This window comes from Nipponia nippon, unplaced genomic scaffold, assembly GCF_047370975.1.
Source record: "Nipponia nippon isolate SJK-2023a ecotype South Korea unplaced genomic scaffold, ASM4737097v1 scaffold_16, whole genome shotgun sequence".
Taxonomy (NCBI): domain Eukaryota; kingdom Metazoa; phylum Chordata; class Aves; order Pelecaniformes; family Threskiornithidae; genus Nipponia; species Nipponia nippon.
In genome coordinates this window covers 589,945-607,559 of record NW_028262332.1, presented here as the reverse complement: position 1 = coordinate 607,559, position 17,615 = coordinate 589,945, and the positions used below count along the sequence as shown (strand labels likewise).

General features: G+C 65.8%; 2 protein-coding genes across 2 annotated transcripts; one reads left to right on the top strand and one right to left on the bottom strand.

Annotated features, from left to right (window-relative positions):
* The first annotated feature begins 1,147 nt into the window (after positions 1-1,147).
* On the top strand, positions 1,148-12,829 carry MAMDC4 (MAM domain containing 4). Its single transcript, XM_087753170.1, has 29 exons — positions 1,148-1,187; positions 1,830-1,943; positions 2,394-2,567; positions 2,783-2,908; positions 3,193-3,338; positions 3,457-3,541; positions 3,760-3,888; positions 4,118-4,264; positions 4,463-4,557; positions 4,856-5,014; positions 5,702-5,786; positions 6,247-6,396; positions 6,563-6,670; positions 6,882-7,013; positions 7,298-7,428; positions 7,529-7,634; positions 7,948-8,064; positions 8,300-8,434; positions 8,549-8,679; positions 8,757-8,973; positions 9,298-9,435; positions 9,545-9,666; positions 9,784-9,874; positions 10,144-10,290; positions 10,581-10,715; positions 10,993-11,120; positions 11,240-11,354; positions 11,482-11,657; positions 12,228-12,829. The coding sequence occupies exons 1-29, from the start codon at positions 1,148-1,150 to the stop codon at positions 12,273-12,275; spliced, it is 3,627 nt and encodes a 1,208-aa protein (XP_087609296.1). The 3' UTR covers positions 12,276-12,829.
* Positions 12,830-13,609: 780 nt separating this feature from the next.
* EDF1 (endothelial differentiation related factor 1) lies at positions 13,610-17,303 on the bottom strand. The gene is made up of 5 exons (XM_087752459.1): positions 17,073-17,303; positions 16,864-16,915; positions 15,472-15,632; positions 14,748-14,841; positions 13,610-14,175 (listed from the first exon to the last, which is right to left on the bottom strand). The coding sequence occupies exons 1-5, from the start codon at positions 17,148-17,150 to the stop codon at positions 14,114-14,116; spliced, it is 447 nt and encodes a 148-aa protein (XP_087608585.1). The 5' UTR covers positions 17,151-17,303; the 3' UTR covers positions 13,610-14,113.
* Between the last annotated feature and the right edge of the window lie 312 nt (positions 17,304-17,615).

Below are 17,615 nucleotides of genomic sequence, written 5' to 3'. Positions count from 1 at the left end.
GGCAGCCTGGGGAGGGAGCGCTGCAGGCAGCCTGCCAGGCTCGGCGCTGGCCTGGGCACCCTCTGAAGGTGGCTGCCGCACAGGCGGCACATGGCAGCGGGAGCGCAGGGCTGCCAGGCTGCTCTGCCCGGAGCGGGCAGGCTGGGACCCCCCTCCTGCCTGCCATCGGCTGGGGGCTGCCCCGGCGGGTCCCTGGGGCTGCGCTGGAGCCCCAGCTTTTGGCAAAACCAGCTCAGCTGGGTGCTGGGACAGGCTGCTCCTCCTGCCTCTCCCTGCCTCTTCTCCCAGCCTGTCCCAAGTCTCCAGGCAGCCGGAATTTTGTTCTGAATTCAAAGCCCCAACGTTTTTAATGGCTAAACCCCCCCAGTCCTACGGATCCCTGCCTGCTGTGGCTCCCCGTTGCCCAGGTGCATCGTGACCCCTTTATACCTTTCCTGCTTTGGGGGTTGCTCCTTGCACCCCATTTCCCCTGCCCCCAGCACAGCCGCCCTCCCTGGCCAGGGTGCACCGTGCTGCCAGCCCGTGCCCTGCACCCAGAGCCTGTGCCCGGCGCCCAAACCTGTGCCTTGCACCCAAAGGCTCTCCCGCTGCTCCTTACGCTCAGGGACTGTTTCTCCCTGTGGTTAGACGCGATGCAGCCCAGGCAGCTGGCAGGGCACGGCCCCCGCGCCCCTGGCAGAGGTGCCAGCTTCTCCAGGGCTGGCAGCGTCACTGGCTTGGCAGAAAGAAGTGGCCTTTTCCCTCGCCGAGCCGGTGTGTGCCACCGGACTGTGCGAGCTGGCCCCATCGGGGTCAGAGCAGCACCCAGCATCTCAGCACAGTTGGAAAACAGGAGCTGAAGAAGAGGGGTTCAGTGGGGAAAAGCAGCTGAAGGTCTCCTGGGGACGCACAGGTCTCCTGGGGCGGCCTGTGATGCTGGCGGCGGTGCCAGGCGGCAGGACCGCGGGTGACCTCTCCCAGCCTGGCAAACCGCCTCGCCATAAACCCCGCTGCCGGGGCTGGGAAGCCGATAACGGCGGGGCTGAAGTCCAACGCGGGGCTGGTCCTGGGGAGCAGATTCCAGCCCAGGGCTCGCGGCGTGGCCTCCCCTGCCAGCCCCATGCCTCTCCTGGCTCCGTTTTACCCTCGCCGTGGCCCGGAGGCCGAGATGGCTGGGCAGGAGGTGCTCGCCCTCCTGCTGCTGCTGGGTGAGCTCTCGGCCGACACGGGGGTCGTGCTGCGGGGAGGGAAGGGGCCGCGGCACTGGGTGTTCCGCTCCGTCCCTCCCCGGCCTGGGGGCCCCTGGGGGTCGCTGCTTCCCCCAGCTCTGGGGGGGCCGCGCTGCTCTGGGGGGGCCGGGGCAGATACGACCCAGCAAAACCCTCTGGGCTCCACTGGTGAAGCTCAGCCTGGGATTCACTGGGAAGTGAGTGCTGGAGCCACCAGCGCCGGGCTGGGTATCGCCAATACCAGCGTGGGGAGGAAAATGCCCAAATTCTCCTGTTTCCCCCAAAATGGGGGCTGAGACTCGGAGCAGGGGTGTGCTATACCAGGCTGGAGGGTCAGCGCCCCAGCCCCGGCGGGCTCTGGCACCCTGAGGGCACGCGGGAGCGGGGCTGGTGGTGGGAGATGGCAAAGTGGGAGATGTGGGAAGTGTGGGGCGCCGGGGCAGTGGCGGGGGCCCGTCCGAGGGACGATGCTGCTGAGAGCTCAGCACACCCCCCAGCAGCGTCCCAAACCAGGGAGCCCAGACAAACGTCACCTGCGGGCCACGTGTGTCCTCGGTCACCCGCTGCGGGCACCGTGCCCGGATCCTCGCAGGGTTTTCAGCCCCGTTGTCTCTCCCGTAGCCGGGACCATCTTCCCCGGTGGGTCCACGGTTGTCAACAGCTGCAGCAGCGCAGCCGAGCAGCTCTGCGACTTCACCTGCGACTGCAGCGACTGCTCCGACGAGAACCAGTGTGGTGGGTGCCCAGACCCCCGACCCCCGAACCCCCCAGCCCCACTGCCAGGCCCTGCTCCTGGGGCGAGAGCAGGCGACGGAGCTGGGGGCACCCTGGGTGCTGGTCCCTGGGGTGGGTGCAGGATCCCAGGGAGGGTGCTGGGGTGGGTGCTGGTGCTGAGGGTGGGTGCTGGTGCTGAGGGTGGGTGCTGGTGCCGAGGGTGGGTGCAGGACCTCATCATGGGTGATGGTCCCCCAGGTAGGCACAGGTCCCCAAAGTGGGTGCAGGTCCCTGAGGTGGCCATAGGTCCCCAGGGTGGGTGTAGGTCCTCAGGGTGGGTGTAGGTCCCTGGGGTGGGTGCAGGACCCCAGCATGAGTGCAGGTCCCCCAGCTGGGCACAGGTCCCCAGGGCAGGTGCAGGTCCCCAGGGTGGATCCAGCCCTGCCCTGACCCCCGTCCCCCCACCCTCAGGGTACCTGTGGGGCTCAGCCGCGCTGGGCACCCCCTTCACCTGCGATTTCGAGGAAGGCGACTGCGGCTGGCGGGACGTGAGCACCTCGGCTTACAGATGGGTGCGGGGCCGGGCCAGCCTGGCCACGTGGGGCACGGGTCCCCACTCAGACCACACTGTGGGCACCGACCTGGGTAAGCGGGAGCCGCTCGGCTGCTGAGCAGGGTCCAGGCACCCACAGCACTGCACCTCCGGGCCATGGGTGCCCTGAAGCCAGGGTGCCGGGACACCCATCCTTGTAGGGTGCAGGGGATGGAGCAGACCCATGGTGGGGCAGGAGCGGTGCTGCCGCAGCTCCAGTGCCATCCCATGGGGCTGCAGCCCCTGCTCTGCTCTCTGCCCTCCCCAGGGTGGTTCATGGTGACCGTGTCCCCCTGGGCAAAGACCACGGCGACGGCCTGGCTCAGGTCACCGGTGATGCAGGAAGCAGCCGCCACGTGCGAGATCAGGGCCTGGTACCACCTCTCGGGAAGCGGTGAGGGTGCCCACGGTGGGCACGGACGGGCCTTGGGGTACTCGGCACAGGGAAGTGACGGTGGGTGGCAGTGGGGAGGGATGGGACTATCTGCTCCCATGGCAGGGACAGAGCCACTGGTACCTCAAGATGGGTCCTTGCCATCCTGCTCGCCTCCTCTATGCTCTGCAAGCAGAGCTGGTGGGATCCAGGGGTCTCGTCTCCAGTCGCCAGAGCTGGTGGGGCTCGGTTTGTCCCCACTGGGATGCCCAGTGCCAAGGGCCACGTTTTGGGGCTCCCCGCAGGGCTCAACCAGACGGAGCAGCCGGTGCTGCGCCTGGCCATGGTGTACAGGGACGAGGCGGTGGGGCTGTGGCAGAGCCCCGAGCGCGGAGGCGAGGGCTGGCACCAGCTGGTCGCCTACACAGGCCGGATCACGGGGCAGTTCCAGGTGAGACAGGGCCATGTCGGTGCCCGGGCACCGTCCCCGCCAGCTGGGGCCGGAGGTGATGCCCCAGGAGCCGAGGATGCCTGGGCAGCTCATGCCATCCCCGTCCTCTCGTCGGCAGCTCATCTTCTCCCTGACACAACCACCTGCGTGCGGGGTAGAGCTGGCGCTCGACGACATCATCTTCAGGAACTGCGGCTTGCAGGGTGAGTCCCGCATCCGCTGGGATGAGATGTGAGCCGGAATCCCCAGGGAAATTGGTTTGGGCTTCGCACCCCGGGGGAGCTCTCCCACTGCCCGCTGTGTCTTGGGGGCACCTTGCCTTGGCCAGGGCATGAGGCAGGCAGCGAAAGCCTGTCCCTCGAGCAACCCAGGGATGCCAGCGGGGCCAGCCGTGTGCTGACGGCGCGTCCTACCGCCCCAGAGCCCAGGCAACAGGTCTGCGGGGCGGAGGAGAGCGCCTGCGGCCAGGGCTCCTGCCTGGCACGGCACCGCTTCTGCGACGGCACCGATGACTGCGGAGACGGCTCGGACGAGGATCCAAAGTTGTGCAGTGAGCATCCCTGGCCCTGGGGAGGGGGTCCTGCCCCCCGGCCACACAGACGGGCTGAGGGTCTGCCCTGGCAGGACAAAGCTGGGCCGTGGGGCTGGCAGGGTTCACCCCAGCTGTGCCCCATGGCTGTGCGGCTGGAGGGGTAAAATCACCCCACGAGTTTTGGGGAGGGGGACAGCCCTTCACAGGGACCTCCCTGGGTCACTCTGCTCTCCCTCCCTCCCTGCAGAGTCCTTCCTCCGCTGCTCCTTTGAGCAAGATCTCTGCAACTGGAAGGCAGAGGTCGGGCAGCTGGCATGGGAGAGGAACACGAGCCTGAACCTGGGGACCGCGTACAGCATCCCCACCCGGGACCACAGCAATAACAGCAGGGCAGGTGCGTGGCCGGGCACCGGCACCCCAGGGGAGCCCCACCGTGGGTCCCCGGGGCATCGCTGGCCCCGGGGCGGACGTGCTCTCCGGCCCTGGGGTAACACACGCCTGGGCTCGGCTTAAGGCTGTGCTGGGAAAACAACGCCTTGCACCCACATGCCCCATGTGGCACCGCTCAGCCCCTTCCCGGCATCTCCCGCAGGTTTTTTCCTCCACGTGGGCAGCGATTCGGCAGCGGGGGCCAGCGGCCCGGCCCAGCTCAGCAGTCCCATTTTCCAGGCCACCAACTCCTGCTCCGTGAGTCACAGCTGGGACCCTGCGTCACAGCCCGTGCGGGCGCGGCGGTGGCAGGGGACAGGGTCCCCAGCTGTGGGGACCCCCACATGGGGCTGGGGCTGCCATCGGTCCTTTGCTGGGGATGGGCAGCGGGTGTTTGGTTTGGTGGCATCTCCGGTGCCTGTCGGGAGCTCTGAGCTCCTCCAGCCCCACCTTTGTGAGCATCCCGTGGGGTGGCAGCCGCGCCGTGGGGCGCAGGGGGGCTGCGTGCCCCTGTGCTGAGGTTTGGGTGCTCGCTCAACCCCCTCCCCGTCCCCAGCTTGTGCTGTACTGCTACCTCCACGGCTCCACCACCACCCACCTCAGCATCTCCTATGTGATCAAATCCACCAAGTACCTGGTGAGGGAGAGGATGGGGGACCTGGGCAGCTGCTGGGTCCGGGAGAGAGTGGACTTCAATGTGACGGACAGCTTCAAGGTCAGCTGGCGCAGCGCTGGGGCAAGCTGGGCTGCATGCGGGACGAGGGGCACGGGGCCACCCCACAGAGGGCACAGGGCCACCCCCAGTACGCACCCATGGGACCAGGGGTAGGGGTTGACCTGGGAACTGGACCCCAGAGCTGAGCCTCCTGGTGCTGGCATGTGCCACCTTCGTGTCCCTGTGCCCACACCTCCAAATCGCCCTACCACCCCCCCCAGCCCAGGGACCACTCCACTGGAAAGGGGAGGGCAGAGGTGTCTTCATCCACCCCATCTCACCCCGTGCCTTCCCGCTGTCCTGTCTGCTGTCCCCCATGGCCACCCGCGCAACCCGACCCCCTCCCAGCTGGCCCTGGAGGGCACCCAGTGGCACCCCAATGGCATCCTGAGGGCACCCAGCCAGCACCCCTGGGCAGCCGCAGGCCATGGCTGTGTGCAGGGGCAGCACTGTCACCCCAAGCCCTCCGTGGCCCTGCCAGCCCCACCCCATGCACCCCTTCCAGCCACGGCATCACCCTGCTCCCGCGGAGCCCTTCCTGGGGGAAGCGCGTGTTGTCCATCACAGGAGCTGGGTTCCCCCGTCCTGCGGCTCCTCGGTGGCCACCCTGCCCCGGCAGCATCGCCCATCCCCGCCACGCTGTGCAAGACCCTGCGTTGACCTCGCCGGTGCGGTGCTTCCCTGCAGGTGCTGATCGAGGGGGTGGCCAGCGGCACGGGGACCGTGGCCATCGATGACCTGATCCTGTCTCCGGGCTGCATTCAGGCACAGGGTGAGCCGCAGGGCAGCTGTCCCCGACCCCGGCTGCAGCGCGGGCAGCGATCCCCAGGTGTCTTGCGTCCATGGCAGCATCCCTGAAGGACCCGCCGCAGGGTCTGCCCGTCCCGCTGCTCATCACGGTGACCATCCTGGGCGCAGCATGGCAAGCACTTGCCCTGGGGTCCCCAGCCCGGGTTGCCTGGTGTCCTTTTCCTGCAGCTGTGACACTCCAGCCCCTGCGCCAAACCTCCTGCCCGAGCCATGTCACACGAGCAGCTCTCCCCAACCCGCTCCGTCCCCTTCGTCCCCTTCGTCTGGTGGCAGCAGACAGGGCAGGGCAGGGATGGGGCTGGGGGCAATGGAGAGCCAGGGAGATGGCGAGGGACAGGGGACCACAGCTTGAAGGGGTGACACCGATGATGCTGCCGGGCCCTCTCACCGCCGCTCTCCATCCTGGGGCGTTTCGCCATTAGAGAAGCTTTTGACCCCGCTGCCAAGCCGGGCGCGTGCCGGCCCCTGCGCGGCTCAGGAGGTGGCCTGTGACAGCGGGGGCTGCATCAGCGCGGAGCTGGCCTGCGACTTTGCCAAGACGTGTGCCGATGGCTCCGACGAGAAGCGCTGCGGTGAGAGCCACGGGCAGGCAACCGGCTCCCTGGTAGCCAAGTGGCGGAGGGGACCAGGGCAGGGTGACCCGGGCACCCGTTGGCTGGCACGGCTGGGGGCTGTGGGTGCCCACGCAGCTCCCGGGAATCATGGTGGCCTGGTGGGGCTGAGCCCGGGCTTTTGCAGGAGCGACCACCTTCGAGGCAGGGCCTGGGGGCTGGCACGATGTCAGCGTGGGACGGCTGCGCTGGGCTGTGCAGAGGGCCACCAAGGCTGCCGACACCGTCCTCACAGGTGAGGCCATTCCCACCGCAAAGACTGTGCTCTTTGGTCCCCAGCACCGTGGGGGCTCCCAGGGTGCAGGGACCCCCTGCTCGCCTGGCCGGGGTGGGTGGGCGCCACCATGGGAAGGGTGGGGGTGATGCCTGGGCAAGGTGTGGGGCTGGGGGTGCTGCCAGGGATGCGAGGCCCCTGCCCCGACTTCTCAGGGTGTTTCTTTGCCCAGGGGCTTTCCTGGGACTCCAGGCAGGAGAAGGACAAATGGTGGCTGCTGCAAAGGCACGCACGCCTCTGCTGGGCCCCTCCGGCCCTGCCTGCACCATGGAGATGAGCTACCACATCCACGGCGGCCCTCAAGGTAACCCCCCTGCCCAGCCCCGGGGTGCCCTGCCTGCTCCCTGCCCAGCCCCAGGGTGCCCTGCCTGCTCCCTGCCCGGCCCTGGCACACGGCAGAGCCCCCGACCCCCTGCCTGCCTTTGCTGCCTCGCTCAGCCCTGCTCTGCCCCATCACACCATCCTGGAGCCAGGGTGTCCCTGTCCCTGTCCCCTGTGACCGTGGGCTGGGTGGGTGCCAGGGGGGCTCCCAGGATGCGGCCGGGGGCTGCTGGTCCCTGCAGCCTCCTCACTGCCTCTCACACCCAGGCTTCCTCGCCGTCAGCATCGCGGATCACACCGCTGGCACCACCCAGCTGGCCTGGCACACGCCAGCACACAGCAGCGCAGCCGGGGGACACGTCCGCATCCCACTGGGGGAGAGGACACGGCCCTTCCAGGTGCGCCTGGGGGCACAGGGACCAGCCCGGGTGGCTGCTGGCGGGGCAGTGCCGGTGCCACCAGGCACCCCGGGGCTCACCGCCGCCGTGCCATCCCCAGGTTGAGCTGCTGGGGCTGGTGGATCTGCAGGACTCGGCGAGCGCCGCCGTTGACAACGTGATGTTTGTGCAGTGCCACCCCAACGTAGTGCCGCCGGGGGCTGCGGGTACGGCCAGGGACGCGTGGGCGGGGAGGGCAACCGTGGGCGGGAAGGGACCCTGGCCCCCTGCCCATGGAGATGGGTGCTGCTCCCCCAGGGGTGCCTGGTGACTGCCACCCTGTCCCCAGCCTGGGGACAGGCCCATGGTGCAGAAGCCCTGGGGCCGGGGCTGAGCATGCATCTTGCCCCAGGGCACCTGTGTGGGGTGAACTCGGGGAATGGGGCAGAGGAGCAGAGAGAAAGGGACATTTTGGAGACCTGTTTGCTTTTGGGGTGCCTTATCCCCACTCCCTTGCCACGGTCGCCTCTCTCCGGCCAGAGCTGACCTGCAACTTCGAGAGGGGCATGTGCGGCTGGTACCAGGATCAGTCCAGCGACTTCCAATGGGTCCACGGCACAGGGCAGGGGCAAGGCTCTGACCACACCACTGGCTTGGGTAAGGGGCTGGGTCCTCTCCTGGGGACCCCAGACAGCTCAGGGGACCCCACAGCCTCCCGTCCCCAGGGCCAGAACATGTCCTGCGCACTCCAAGCAGCCCCATGCCCATGGGGCGAGCTCAGCTGGGGCAGCCCAGGGGCACCCGGAGCCAGGACCGGGATGCAGGTGATGCGGGCACAGCTCAGAGCACCCATGTCCATGTCCCCTCCACCCTGGCTGTCCCTGACACTCAGGCTACTTCTTGGCTGCGGACCCCTCTGCGCCGTGGAGCCGTGGGCAGCGGGCACGGCTCATCACCTACCGCCAGGAGCCCGCCGCCACCCCGCACTGCCTCTCCTTCTGGTACCGCCTGGCCGGCCCGCAGATCGGTACGCAGCCCCATGGCACCCTCCCAGGGATGCCCCAGCCAGGCTCTGCTCCCCTGGAGACAGCAGGGTCCCTGAGGGGTGCAGGATGGCTGCCTGACGCTCCCCTCTGCCCAGGCACCCTGAACCTCAAGCTGTGGCTGGAGGGAGCGGAGGAGACGGTGCTGTGGACCCAGCGAGGGACCCAAGGCAGCATCTGGCACAGGGGCCGGGCGACGCTGCCTGCCACAGGCCGGCGGCAGTACCGGGTGAGGGCTGGGAGCCTCCCGTGCCACCAGGCACCGGCGGCGCGCAGGGCCATCTGACGCCGCTGTGTTGGTGGCAGGTGGCCTTCGAGGCCCTGCGGGATGGGTTCCTGGGGGACGTGGCGTTGGATGACCTGGCGCTGACGGCGGGGCCCTGCGGGGCCGAGCTCTCCTGCTCCTTCGAGGCGGATGCCTGCGGGTTGGTAGCCAGTGGGCAGAGCACCTGGCTGCGGCAGAGCAACAGCACCGGCACCACCACCGGCCCCCTGGCTGACCACACCACTAGCACCGCCGCAGGTACTGGGGCCACGGCTTCCCGGGGCTCTGGTGGAGCCCTGCTGCCTGCCCTGCCCTCGCTGCCTGCCCTGAGTGTCCTGCCTGCCCTCCCTGCCTGCACTGAGCACCCTGCCTGCCCTCCCTGCCTGCTCTGCTGAGCAGAGGGCAGGACGTGTGCAGAGGGCACTACTGTATGGGACTCCCCAACCCTGGGGCTCCCCAGGCCTGGAGTTTCCCAGCCCCAGGGCTCCCCAGCCCGGGGGGGCTCCCCGGCCCCAGCGGGCCCCCGGTGCCCCCCAGCAGGGCTGGGTGGGGGTGACGGCGTGGGGGGCTTCTCTCCCCCAGGCCATTACATGGTGGTGAGCACGGGCTGGGGCTCCCTGCCTGCGGGGCGTGCAGCTGCCCTCACCTCCCAGCCCTACCAGCCCTCCGCACCTGCCCAGTGCCTGGCCTTCTGGTACCAGCTGAGCACCGGGACCCCAGGTGAGCACCGCAACACCCTGCGAGGCCCCCGGGGACACGTCTGGATGGGTGGGGGTCCCGCACGGCACAGCCCCGGACCCCCCCCTCCATGGCGGGTGACCCTGGGCAGGCTCCCTCGGCGTCTTTGTGGAGCAGAGCGGGGTGCGGAGGAAGGTGATGGGTGTGAGCGCCATGGAGGGGGACGCCTGGCACCGCGGCCACGTCACCGTCCGGCCAGATGGGGACTGGCAGGTGAGACGGGGCAGGGTGCCGGGGACCTCGCGGTGGGGAGGGGGACAGACTGGGGGTGACAAGGGGAGCATGGTGGCTGCCAGCCTCCGAGTGCCGCCCTGCCCACCCCTCCGGCAGGCGATATTCGAGGCAGTGGGAGCTGGGGGCGACCACGGGTACATCGCGCTGGACGACCTGCACGTGTCGGACGGAGCCTGCCCCGAGCCAGGTGAGAGCCCGCACTGCGGGGGCACCGTGGCCTGGCCGGGGGAGATGGGCACCCCCCGGGGGCACGCGGCCATGGGGATGGGGACCGCCCGTCCCATCCAGCATGGCTCTGCCGTGGCCGCCGGGCACCCTGCTCCTGCCCTGAGCTTGGCCTGGCCCAAAGCTGAGGGCAGTGGGGAGGGGGCTGGGGGCTGCCCCCCCGTCCCCCAGTGGGCAGTGCAGGGTGCCCGCAGCGCTGGGTGCATCACAGCCCCCCCCCTTTCTTCCCAGTGTCCTGTGACTTCGAGCGGGACATGTGCGGCTGGAGCAGCCCCGCAGACCCCCGCCTGCACGGCTTCGCCTGGGGCTGGAAGAGCGGGGTCCCCCTTGCCAAGTACCCTGGCCCCGAGCAGGATCACACCCTGGGCACAAGGAACGGTAGGAGCCACCCATCCCTCCCAGGGCCCCCTGGCATGGCCGGAGGGAGGAAGAGGAGCTGGAAATGGATGGGGTCGCCCATGAATGTCCCCCCTCCACCCAGTGCGTCCCGGGGGGCCTGGCTGCACAGCATCACCTGAGAGGGACAGCTCGGTCCCAAAGGCAGTGAAGAGCAGGACTGGGGGGGTGCAACCCTCCTGGCACCGCTCTGGGCATTTTGGGGGGAGCAGGATGCGCGGGGTGGGCTGCAGAACTGGGGGACACCCTGCGCTCTGTCCCTGCCCGTCCAGGTCACTACGTGCACTTTGACACCAGCGTGCTGGGCCCGGGGGGCATCACTGCCCGGCTGGAGAGCCAGCACCTGCCTGCTGCTGCCGACTCCTGCCTGCGGTTCTGGTACCACATGGACATCCCGGAGCACCTCTGTAAGCGCTGCGGGGGCAGGGAGGAGGTGCTGTCCCTGGGGAGGGCGTCATGAGCCCACGATAGGAGCGGGGGGCTTGGTCAGGGGCTGCAAACCCCCTCCCCACCCACGGGACCACGGACACTCTGGTTCAGCTCCGACCAGGTGCTGGGGATGGCCCGTTCCCGCTGGGTGCTGCCATTGCAGGGGAGGAGGGCATGGCCGGGAGGGCCCGGTGGCTCCTGGGGGGCTCCGGGTGGCCCCTGATGCCAGGGCCCCTGTCCCCCCCCACGTTGCAGCCAGCGGGGAGCTGCGGGTGATGGTGCGCAGCGCGACGGGGCAGCGCACGGTGTGGAGCGTGGCGGGGCACCGGAGCCGGGGCTGGCGGGACGGCGTGGTGCCTGTGTGGAGCCCCAGCGAGTTCCAGGTGAGCGGGGCGGCCCCGGGGTGCAGGGTGCCCTCCGGGGGTGCGGGGTGCCCTCTGGGGGTGTGGGGTGCCCTCCCCATGCATCACCCCCTGCCCCCGCATCCCATCTTCCCCCGCAGATCATCTTTGAGATCACCACCCAGAGGTGGCCGATGGAGGGGACGGTGGCGCTGGACGACATCGCGTACAGCGCCGCGGGGGGCTGCCGTTCCAGCCCGGAGGTGCCCGTGGAAGGTGCGGGGCCGGTTCTGGCTGTGAATGGTCAGCCCGGTGCCGCTCGGGGTGCTGGCGCTGAGGTGGGGGCTGGAGGCAGCTCTCCTGGGCAGTGGGTCGAGCCCGGCAGCATCTCCTCTCCCCGCAGAGAAATCCTCCAGCGGCTTTGTGGCAGAGGTGGCGCTCAGCCTTCTCCTGGTCATCATCGTCCTGGTGCTGGTGGCTGTCGGAGGCTGGTACTTGCTGAAGCGGCAAGGGCTGGCGAGCGGGACACCAGCGGAGAGCGGTCCTCCCCAGGGCTTCGACAACATCACGTTTCGAGATGTAAGGACGGGGCGAAGGGCTCTCCCGCTTGCCCCCAACCGCGCCAAAACAGCATTTTCCTAAAAGCTCAGCAAATCCCGGCTGGCTCCCCCTGAGCCCGCGCTCTGCCAACACGGCCGGGAGGTGCAAAGGGCTCTGCCTCTTATCTGGTTGCCGGCAAAAGAGTGACCCGAGCTGTAGGACTGACCTAGAAATGCTGCTGCTGCCATCAGGCAGCCGCTCCAGAAAGAGCTGAGGCTGCGATCCTCCTCCCGGAGCCCTGCGGGGAGCGGGGCATGCAAACGTCGCTCCTCCTCTTCGAGCCAGCAACTTAAAACCGCGAGAGGCAGCTCAAGCTGCGGTTTTCTTTGGTGGGTTTGGTGCCACGTAGTCCCCGGCAGAGCTGCCAGCCCCAGGACCGACCCCAGAAGAGGACGCGGAGCCCCCCCGGCGCGCTGGGGGGTTTGGTTCCTACGCTGGGGTTGTGGCGGGCCAGCGCACGGGTTCTCCCCTCTGGAAGAAGTCCTTGTGTTTCCAATCAGACGCAGCCTGCGCTGACCGTAACCAGTTCCTGTTCGCCCTTCTTTACAGGACAAGGTCATCATATCTCCAGTGCCAGCGGAGGGGGACGAGGACTGAAACAGGAATTGCCTCCTCACGCCTGCGAGGCGTTTGCAGGGCAGCGCATCCCTCCAGCGAGACCTCACACTCCAGCAGCCGCCTCCGGCTCTCGGCATCCGACAGCGGGGAGCCGCCGCAGGCGCGCACCCCGGGGCGCCGGCCCCGCAGCGGGACGTGCCGCTGCCTCCACTACCTCCAAGCGCTCGGGAAAAGCGTTGTTGTCTTTTGTAACGTGAACTTTCTGCACCAAGGCGTAGCGATGTGCCCGTGCTTCGACAGGCGCCGGCTGCGGGGGTTTACTGCAGCAGCCGTCCTCGTCCCGGCAGCTCGCGGCCGTGGGAGGGGGCCGAGCGCGCAGTCAGCAGGCGCTGCGTGGGGCACGAGCCCCTTCCTACACCCGGGACGAAGCGCAGGGGCTCCCAGGGCACGGAACCACCATGGGGAGGAAGCCCAGTGCTTCCACTGGTTTTGGAGGGGCGGCCTGGGGAGGGCAGGGAGCAGAGTGGCAGGCACTGCGCAACACGCCCAGGGCAGAGGGCGGCCCCGACCCCGCTGTACGGGTGCCCACCTACCCCCTGCGCGCCTTTCAAGGGTGCCTAATAATAATTTGCATTTAAACACCATCAGGAAAAGAACAACGTCCCCAAGGCACTGGCCAGGGCACCCACACCTGCACCCAAGGCCACCCCAAGCCCAGGACCCCCCTCTTCCCCCCCAAGCTTTCAAAACTGAATTTAACACCGTGCTACCCCCAAGCAGCCCGCGGCCACGGCGGCCACCCACGCACCGCAGCCGACAGAGTGGTTCGGCTTCTGGGCCGCCCGGTAGGGACCCTGCTCGCCTCAACCCTCCCCGAGCTCCTCCGGAGGGGAGCAGGGCGTCCCGCTTTCCCCGCCGCAGACAACTCTCCCTGCGGCTCTGCCCCGCTTAGGCGACACCACGGTGGCACTGAGCGCCACCCCCGCAGCTCCACCACTGCACCCGCAGGAGCGAGCGCCCCGCAGAGCTGCGTCGGGGCGGAGGCGAGAGCAGGAGGGCTCTGGCTTCACAGAAAGGCCCGACGGAGTGTCTCCCCCTCCGCCTTGCGCTGCAGAGCTCCAGAGGCTCCTCTCACCTCCGCACAAGATAAAAGCACGGTATTGATTTCATCTCTGGGCTGCCAGCCAGAGCTGCAGTCCTCGCCGGCAGGGAAAGGAGCGGAGCAGCCAGGACGGCTGTGCCAGCGCTGGCCGTTTCCCCAGCCGCGCCAGGTTGTCCCACTAATTTACGCATCCGGAAGGAAGAGGGTGCTGCAGCTCCAACCCAAAAATCGACTGCCAGCTGGTAACCGTGCAGCAACTACCCTGTGCAACTGAAGGGTATCAAACTTTATTATAGATCTCTTTAAAACAGGCTGGAAGGAAGAAACCAGAATGTCATTGTGATGCAGTGACTGAGTCATCGTTGCAAAGGCAGACACCGATCAACCCCCAACTCTCCCGAATTATTTATATAGAAGATATCCCACCCGTCCCCCCGATCGTTGCAATTAAATGATCGCATTTCAGACCACCCCAAGTGTCTTAACGTTAGCTGCTTCTAAACACCAAGACGCACAAGTTTTCTGGCAAATCAGATGCGGAATTTTTTTGGGTTTAGTTCCTCAATCTCTGGAAAGGAGGAAGGAAAAACAAAATCAGGAAAATCGCTTCTTTAAGGTTGCCCTTTTACAGCAGGTACAGATTCGGCAGATTTCCCCCCCAAAGCAAGTCTGAAACCCTCGTGGTCAGCTTGGCAATACGAAGAGAGATTCTGGTGGCTAAGGAGAACCAGCCAGACGAGATCAGTCTGAACAAACTGATTTCGAGGCTTTGTTGTCATTTCCCTTTGGGGCCGGTTTCCAGCGGTTTTCCAATATCCTTCCCACGCAGTTTAAGGCCTGGAAGAAGACAAAGGAGACGACCGCCATCAGCACTCGATCGTTCACCTGATAACTTTATTTCCTCAATTTTTTTTTTGCTCTAAGGAAAAGAACATCCAAAAAAGAGGGGAGGGGAACCAGAGCTCGGGAGAATCCTACTGCAGTTTCTAGGAGCACCAGACTAGTTTCAAAGCTCCAATTCTTGCTCGTGCACCGATTATCTTCCTAGAAAACGGTATCTGAGCCGGCCGAGGAGGGTAACATCGACGCTAGTGGCTGCAGGATACCCTCCCAGGTATAATCAGGCCTTCACGGGTCTCAGTATCTCGATTTTGGGGGCACAGCACGCGGGGGTGATCCCCAGGGCACGGCCCCGCGCACGAAGATGAAGAACAAAGAACGAGAGCTTTAAGTTCTGGTTTCAGTCAGCAGATCCGAGTTTTATCAGAACACGGCTTAATGACACCGCACCCACAATAACCTACAGCCAGCAACTGTTCCTGACGTGGAAAATGTAACGTAAACCAAAACACCCCTCCTAGGCACTCAAAACATTATCGTTATTGCTGAAGTCTCCTTTCTTAACTTACCAATGGCTCTTTCGATCTTGCCCATAACCTGGTTATTGGGGATTGCTCTTCCTGATTCGTAGTCGGCAATAACTTGTGGTTTCTCATTGATTTTCTACGAAGAGAGAAGGCGTCTCAAACACCGGCTCCATACCCACCAAACACGCAGCACCAACCCCCCAGTACTCACACAGATAAGTAACGGCCTCCAATTATGCCAGGATTGGAAGACAAAGTGCTGCTTCCAGGCTTACTCCATCACCACTATCGTCTCCCTCCGCTATTCGAGTGTCCCAGCGACGGCGACACCCATCCTGGACAGACTTCTACCTCCCCCCGCCTCCCAGGAGCAGTAACACTACGCACTGCTGCTCCTTAAGGCAGCAGTCAGCTTCCGAATGCTGTGTCAGGCCCAGATGGTACAAAAAACCTCACGTCGGTGCTGAGCTGATGGGAGAAGGGGAAAAAAAAAGCCTCCTACCAGCTCAGCAGCCGCAGCAACGCTCTGTCTCCAAGCAGGTGCTGAAGGGCTGCACAGAAACCCCTAAAACATTTCCTACCTAACTAACGTTGCCTGGAGATCAGATATCGCAGACGTTGCGTTCACCAAGCTTCCTGCTCGTGATACCATCCCACCGCAGCTGCCCACGAGGGGACAGGAGAAGCGCCCACCTTCGCCCCGCGGTGCCTAAACCTGCCGCAGGGGAGCGGGAGCAGAGGCCAGCGGGTCCCGGGCCATACTCACCGTGGCCAAGTCCTTCTGTGTCATGCCCTTGCTCTGCCGGCCCTGCTGGATCACTTTGCCCACCTCCAGGGGAACTCTGTCATGGTGCAGCTCTTCTGTCTCTCGGTCGAGCTTGGCCGTGTTCTTTGTAATAAAGTGTTGTTTGTTTTGGCCTGCTGCCCCTATCATCCAAAGCAAGAACAAAAAAAAACAAAAACAAGGACAAACAAAACAAGGCTCAGAGCTGCGCCAAAAAGTATCAAAGAGCTTTTTCTAAGTGCTCAGCTGCCCAGGATCCCAGGGAGCTTTCAAGATTTCAACATGCTGACATCAGCACTGATCTCAACCAGATCCTGGCCGCTGCAGGTCAGGGAACGTGTTATCTTAATCCTGCTGATGTCTAAGCACAGCCACGCGGAGCCCTCCCCTTCCTTTACTTCGCATCTGAACAACTGCACTCCAGATAGGCAAGGTTCTGCTCTTGCTCGGGGACTGAATGTCCAAACTTCACCCCAGGCACACGTTTGTGCTACAGCGCGGGGGGGTTAATATCGGAACTCGTACCTTGTTTGCTCAGGTATAAGGCAGCATGAATAAGTGGCTTTTACTCAATTTTCTGATGCCTTTTATAAGTAAATGCTAATGCTACCTAGCTGTGCTGAAAGCCTGAGGTTCAAACATATGCTATTTGTTTTGCCTCGTTTTAGTTATTTAATTATTTAAGGTATTAAATAACCTAATAATAAAATAACCTAAGTTTAAGTCCTAGTTTGAATCCTTTCTCTCACGCTAGTCTCTGACATTCAGACTCTTGATAAAGCTGACTAAGCCTCCTTCAAGGATCATCTCTTTCTTTCCAACCATCATTACCTCATCCCTACGGCGAGAGAACCTGAGAATTCACATGAGACTGGCAACGGGGAATTTTTAAAGAGCAACGCCACGGGATGATGCATCACTGAAACCCTTATGCACGTTATCAACAAGAGAAATAAGCTGCAAATATTGGGAGCTTAACTTTTGTGACCACGGCGGCTCTTCCAAGAGCTTTGCAGCCTCGGGAATACTAACGCTCTTGTTGACGTTTTTATTTATATCGCTCTGACACCAGACACTAAACCAGAGCCCGGCTCTGGGCAACCAGAAACTGGAAGCCGGCTACAGGGGAGCGCTCCCCGCCTCCCCGGGCTGCTGCCCGCCCTCCCCGGGGCGGCCTTTGGCTCAGCCGGGGGTGCTGCCTCCTGCCCCCCGCCTCCAGGCGGCTCGGGGGGGGGGCGGCCGGGGGGCCCAGGCCCGACGCGAGGCCGGGGGGCCCACGCACCGCCCCGCTGCCGAGGAACGGCGCCCGCCGGGCCGGGCTCCACAGGCCTCCCCCCGCCGCACGCCCGGGGAGCCGGGCCGCGGGATACCCACACTTCTTGGAGGTCTCCACGTCCTCTCCGCGCCGCTGGGCCGCCAGGATGGCCTGGGGAGAGGAAAGGAGCCGAGGTGAGCGCTCCGCCGGCCGGAGTCGCCCCCTCAGCGCCGCCCGGGCCGAGGCCGCAGAGCTCAGCCGCGCCGGGCCCGGGGCCGCGCCGGGCCCAGGCCGCTCCGCCGCTCCCCGCCCTGAGTCACCCGCTGACCTGCTTGGACTTGGCCTGGGCCGCGCTGGGGCCCTTCTTGCGCAGCACCGTGACCGTGTCCCAGTCGCTCTCCGCCATGGCACCGGCACCGACCCCGCCCGCCGCCACCGCCTGGGGCCGCGCCCGCCGCTGAGGGGGCGCAGCCCAACGCCCACCCCCCGGGAGGCGGGGCCGGCCGCCGCGCACGCCGATAGGGCGGCGCGCACGCCCTTCAGGAAAGGCGGCCTCTCATTAGCGGGGAGAGGCGCGGTGGCAGAGGGCGGGGCCCGGGGCTCCTCAGTGGACTTCGGTAGAATAGCCATCCAGGCTTGACGCAGTTGCTCGTCATAGGCAGAGACACCTAGCAATCAGCCTTCTCGCTATCCGATTGGCTAACGTACTGGGCAGGCTGGAGGCGGGCCTGCGCACTCTGAGAGGCTGCTGCTGCTGCCAATAACCCTCTTCCCAGAAGCGATTGGCTCAGCCCGCGGCGCTGTCAGAATCGCTGACCAATAGCGGCGCCCGGCTGGGCAGCGCCGGGCGTGCGCGGTGGAGGCGGGGCAG

What these genes read in the sequence shown, in the direction of transcription:
- MAMDC4 (XM_087753170.1), top strand. Translation starts at nt 1,148, where the DNA reads ATGGCTGGGCAGGAGGTGCTCGCCCTCCTGCTGCTGCTGG. An exon ending in GGATCACGGGGCAGTTCCAG is followed by an intron (nt 3,339 to 3,456) that starts GTGAGACAGGGC and finishes TCTCGTCGGCAG; the next exon opens with CTCATCTTCTCCCTGACACA. An exon ending in CATCCACGGCGGCCCTCAAG is followed by an intron (nt 7,014 to 7,297) that starts GTAACCCCCCTG and finishes TCTCACACCCAG; the next exon opens with GCTTCCTCGCCGTCAGCATC.
- EDF1 (XM_087752459.1), bottom strand. Translation starts at nt 17,150, where the DNA reads ATGGCGGAGAGCGACTGGGACACGGTCACGGTGCTGCGCAAGAAGGGC. An exon ending in CCCAGGCCAAGTCCAAGCAG is followed by an intron (nt 16,916 to 17,072) that starts GTCAGCGGGTGA and finishes TCCTCTCCCCAG; the next exon opens with GCCATCCTGGCGGCCCAGCG. An exon ending in CAAGATCGAAAGAGCCATTG is followed by an intron (nt 14,176 to 14,747) that starts GTAAGTTAAGAA and finishes GTCTTCTTCCAG; the next exon opens with GCCTTAAACTGCGTGGGAAG.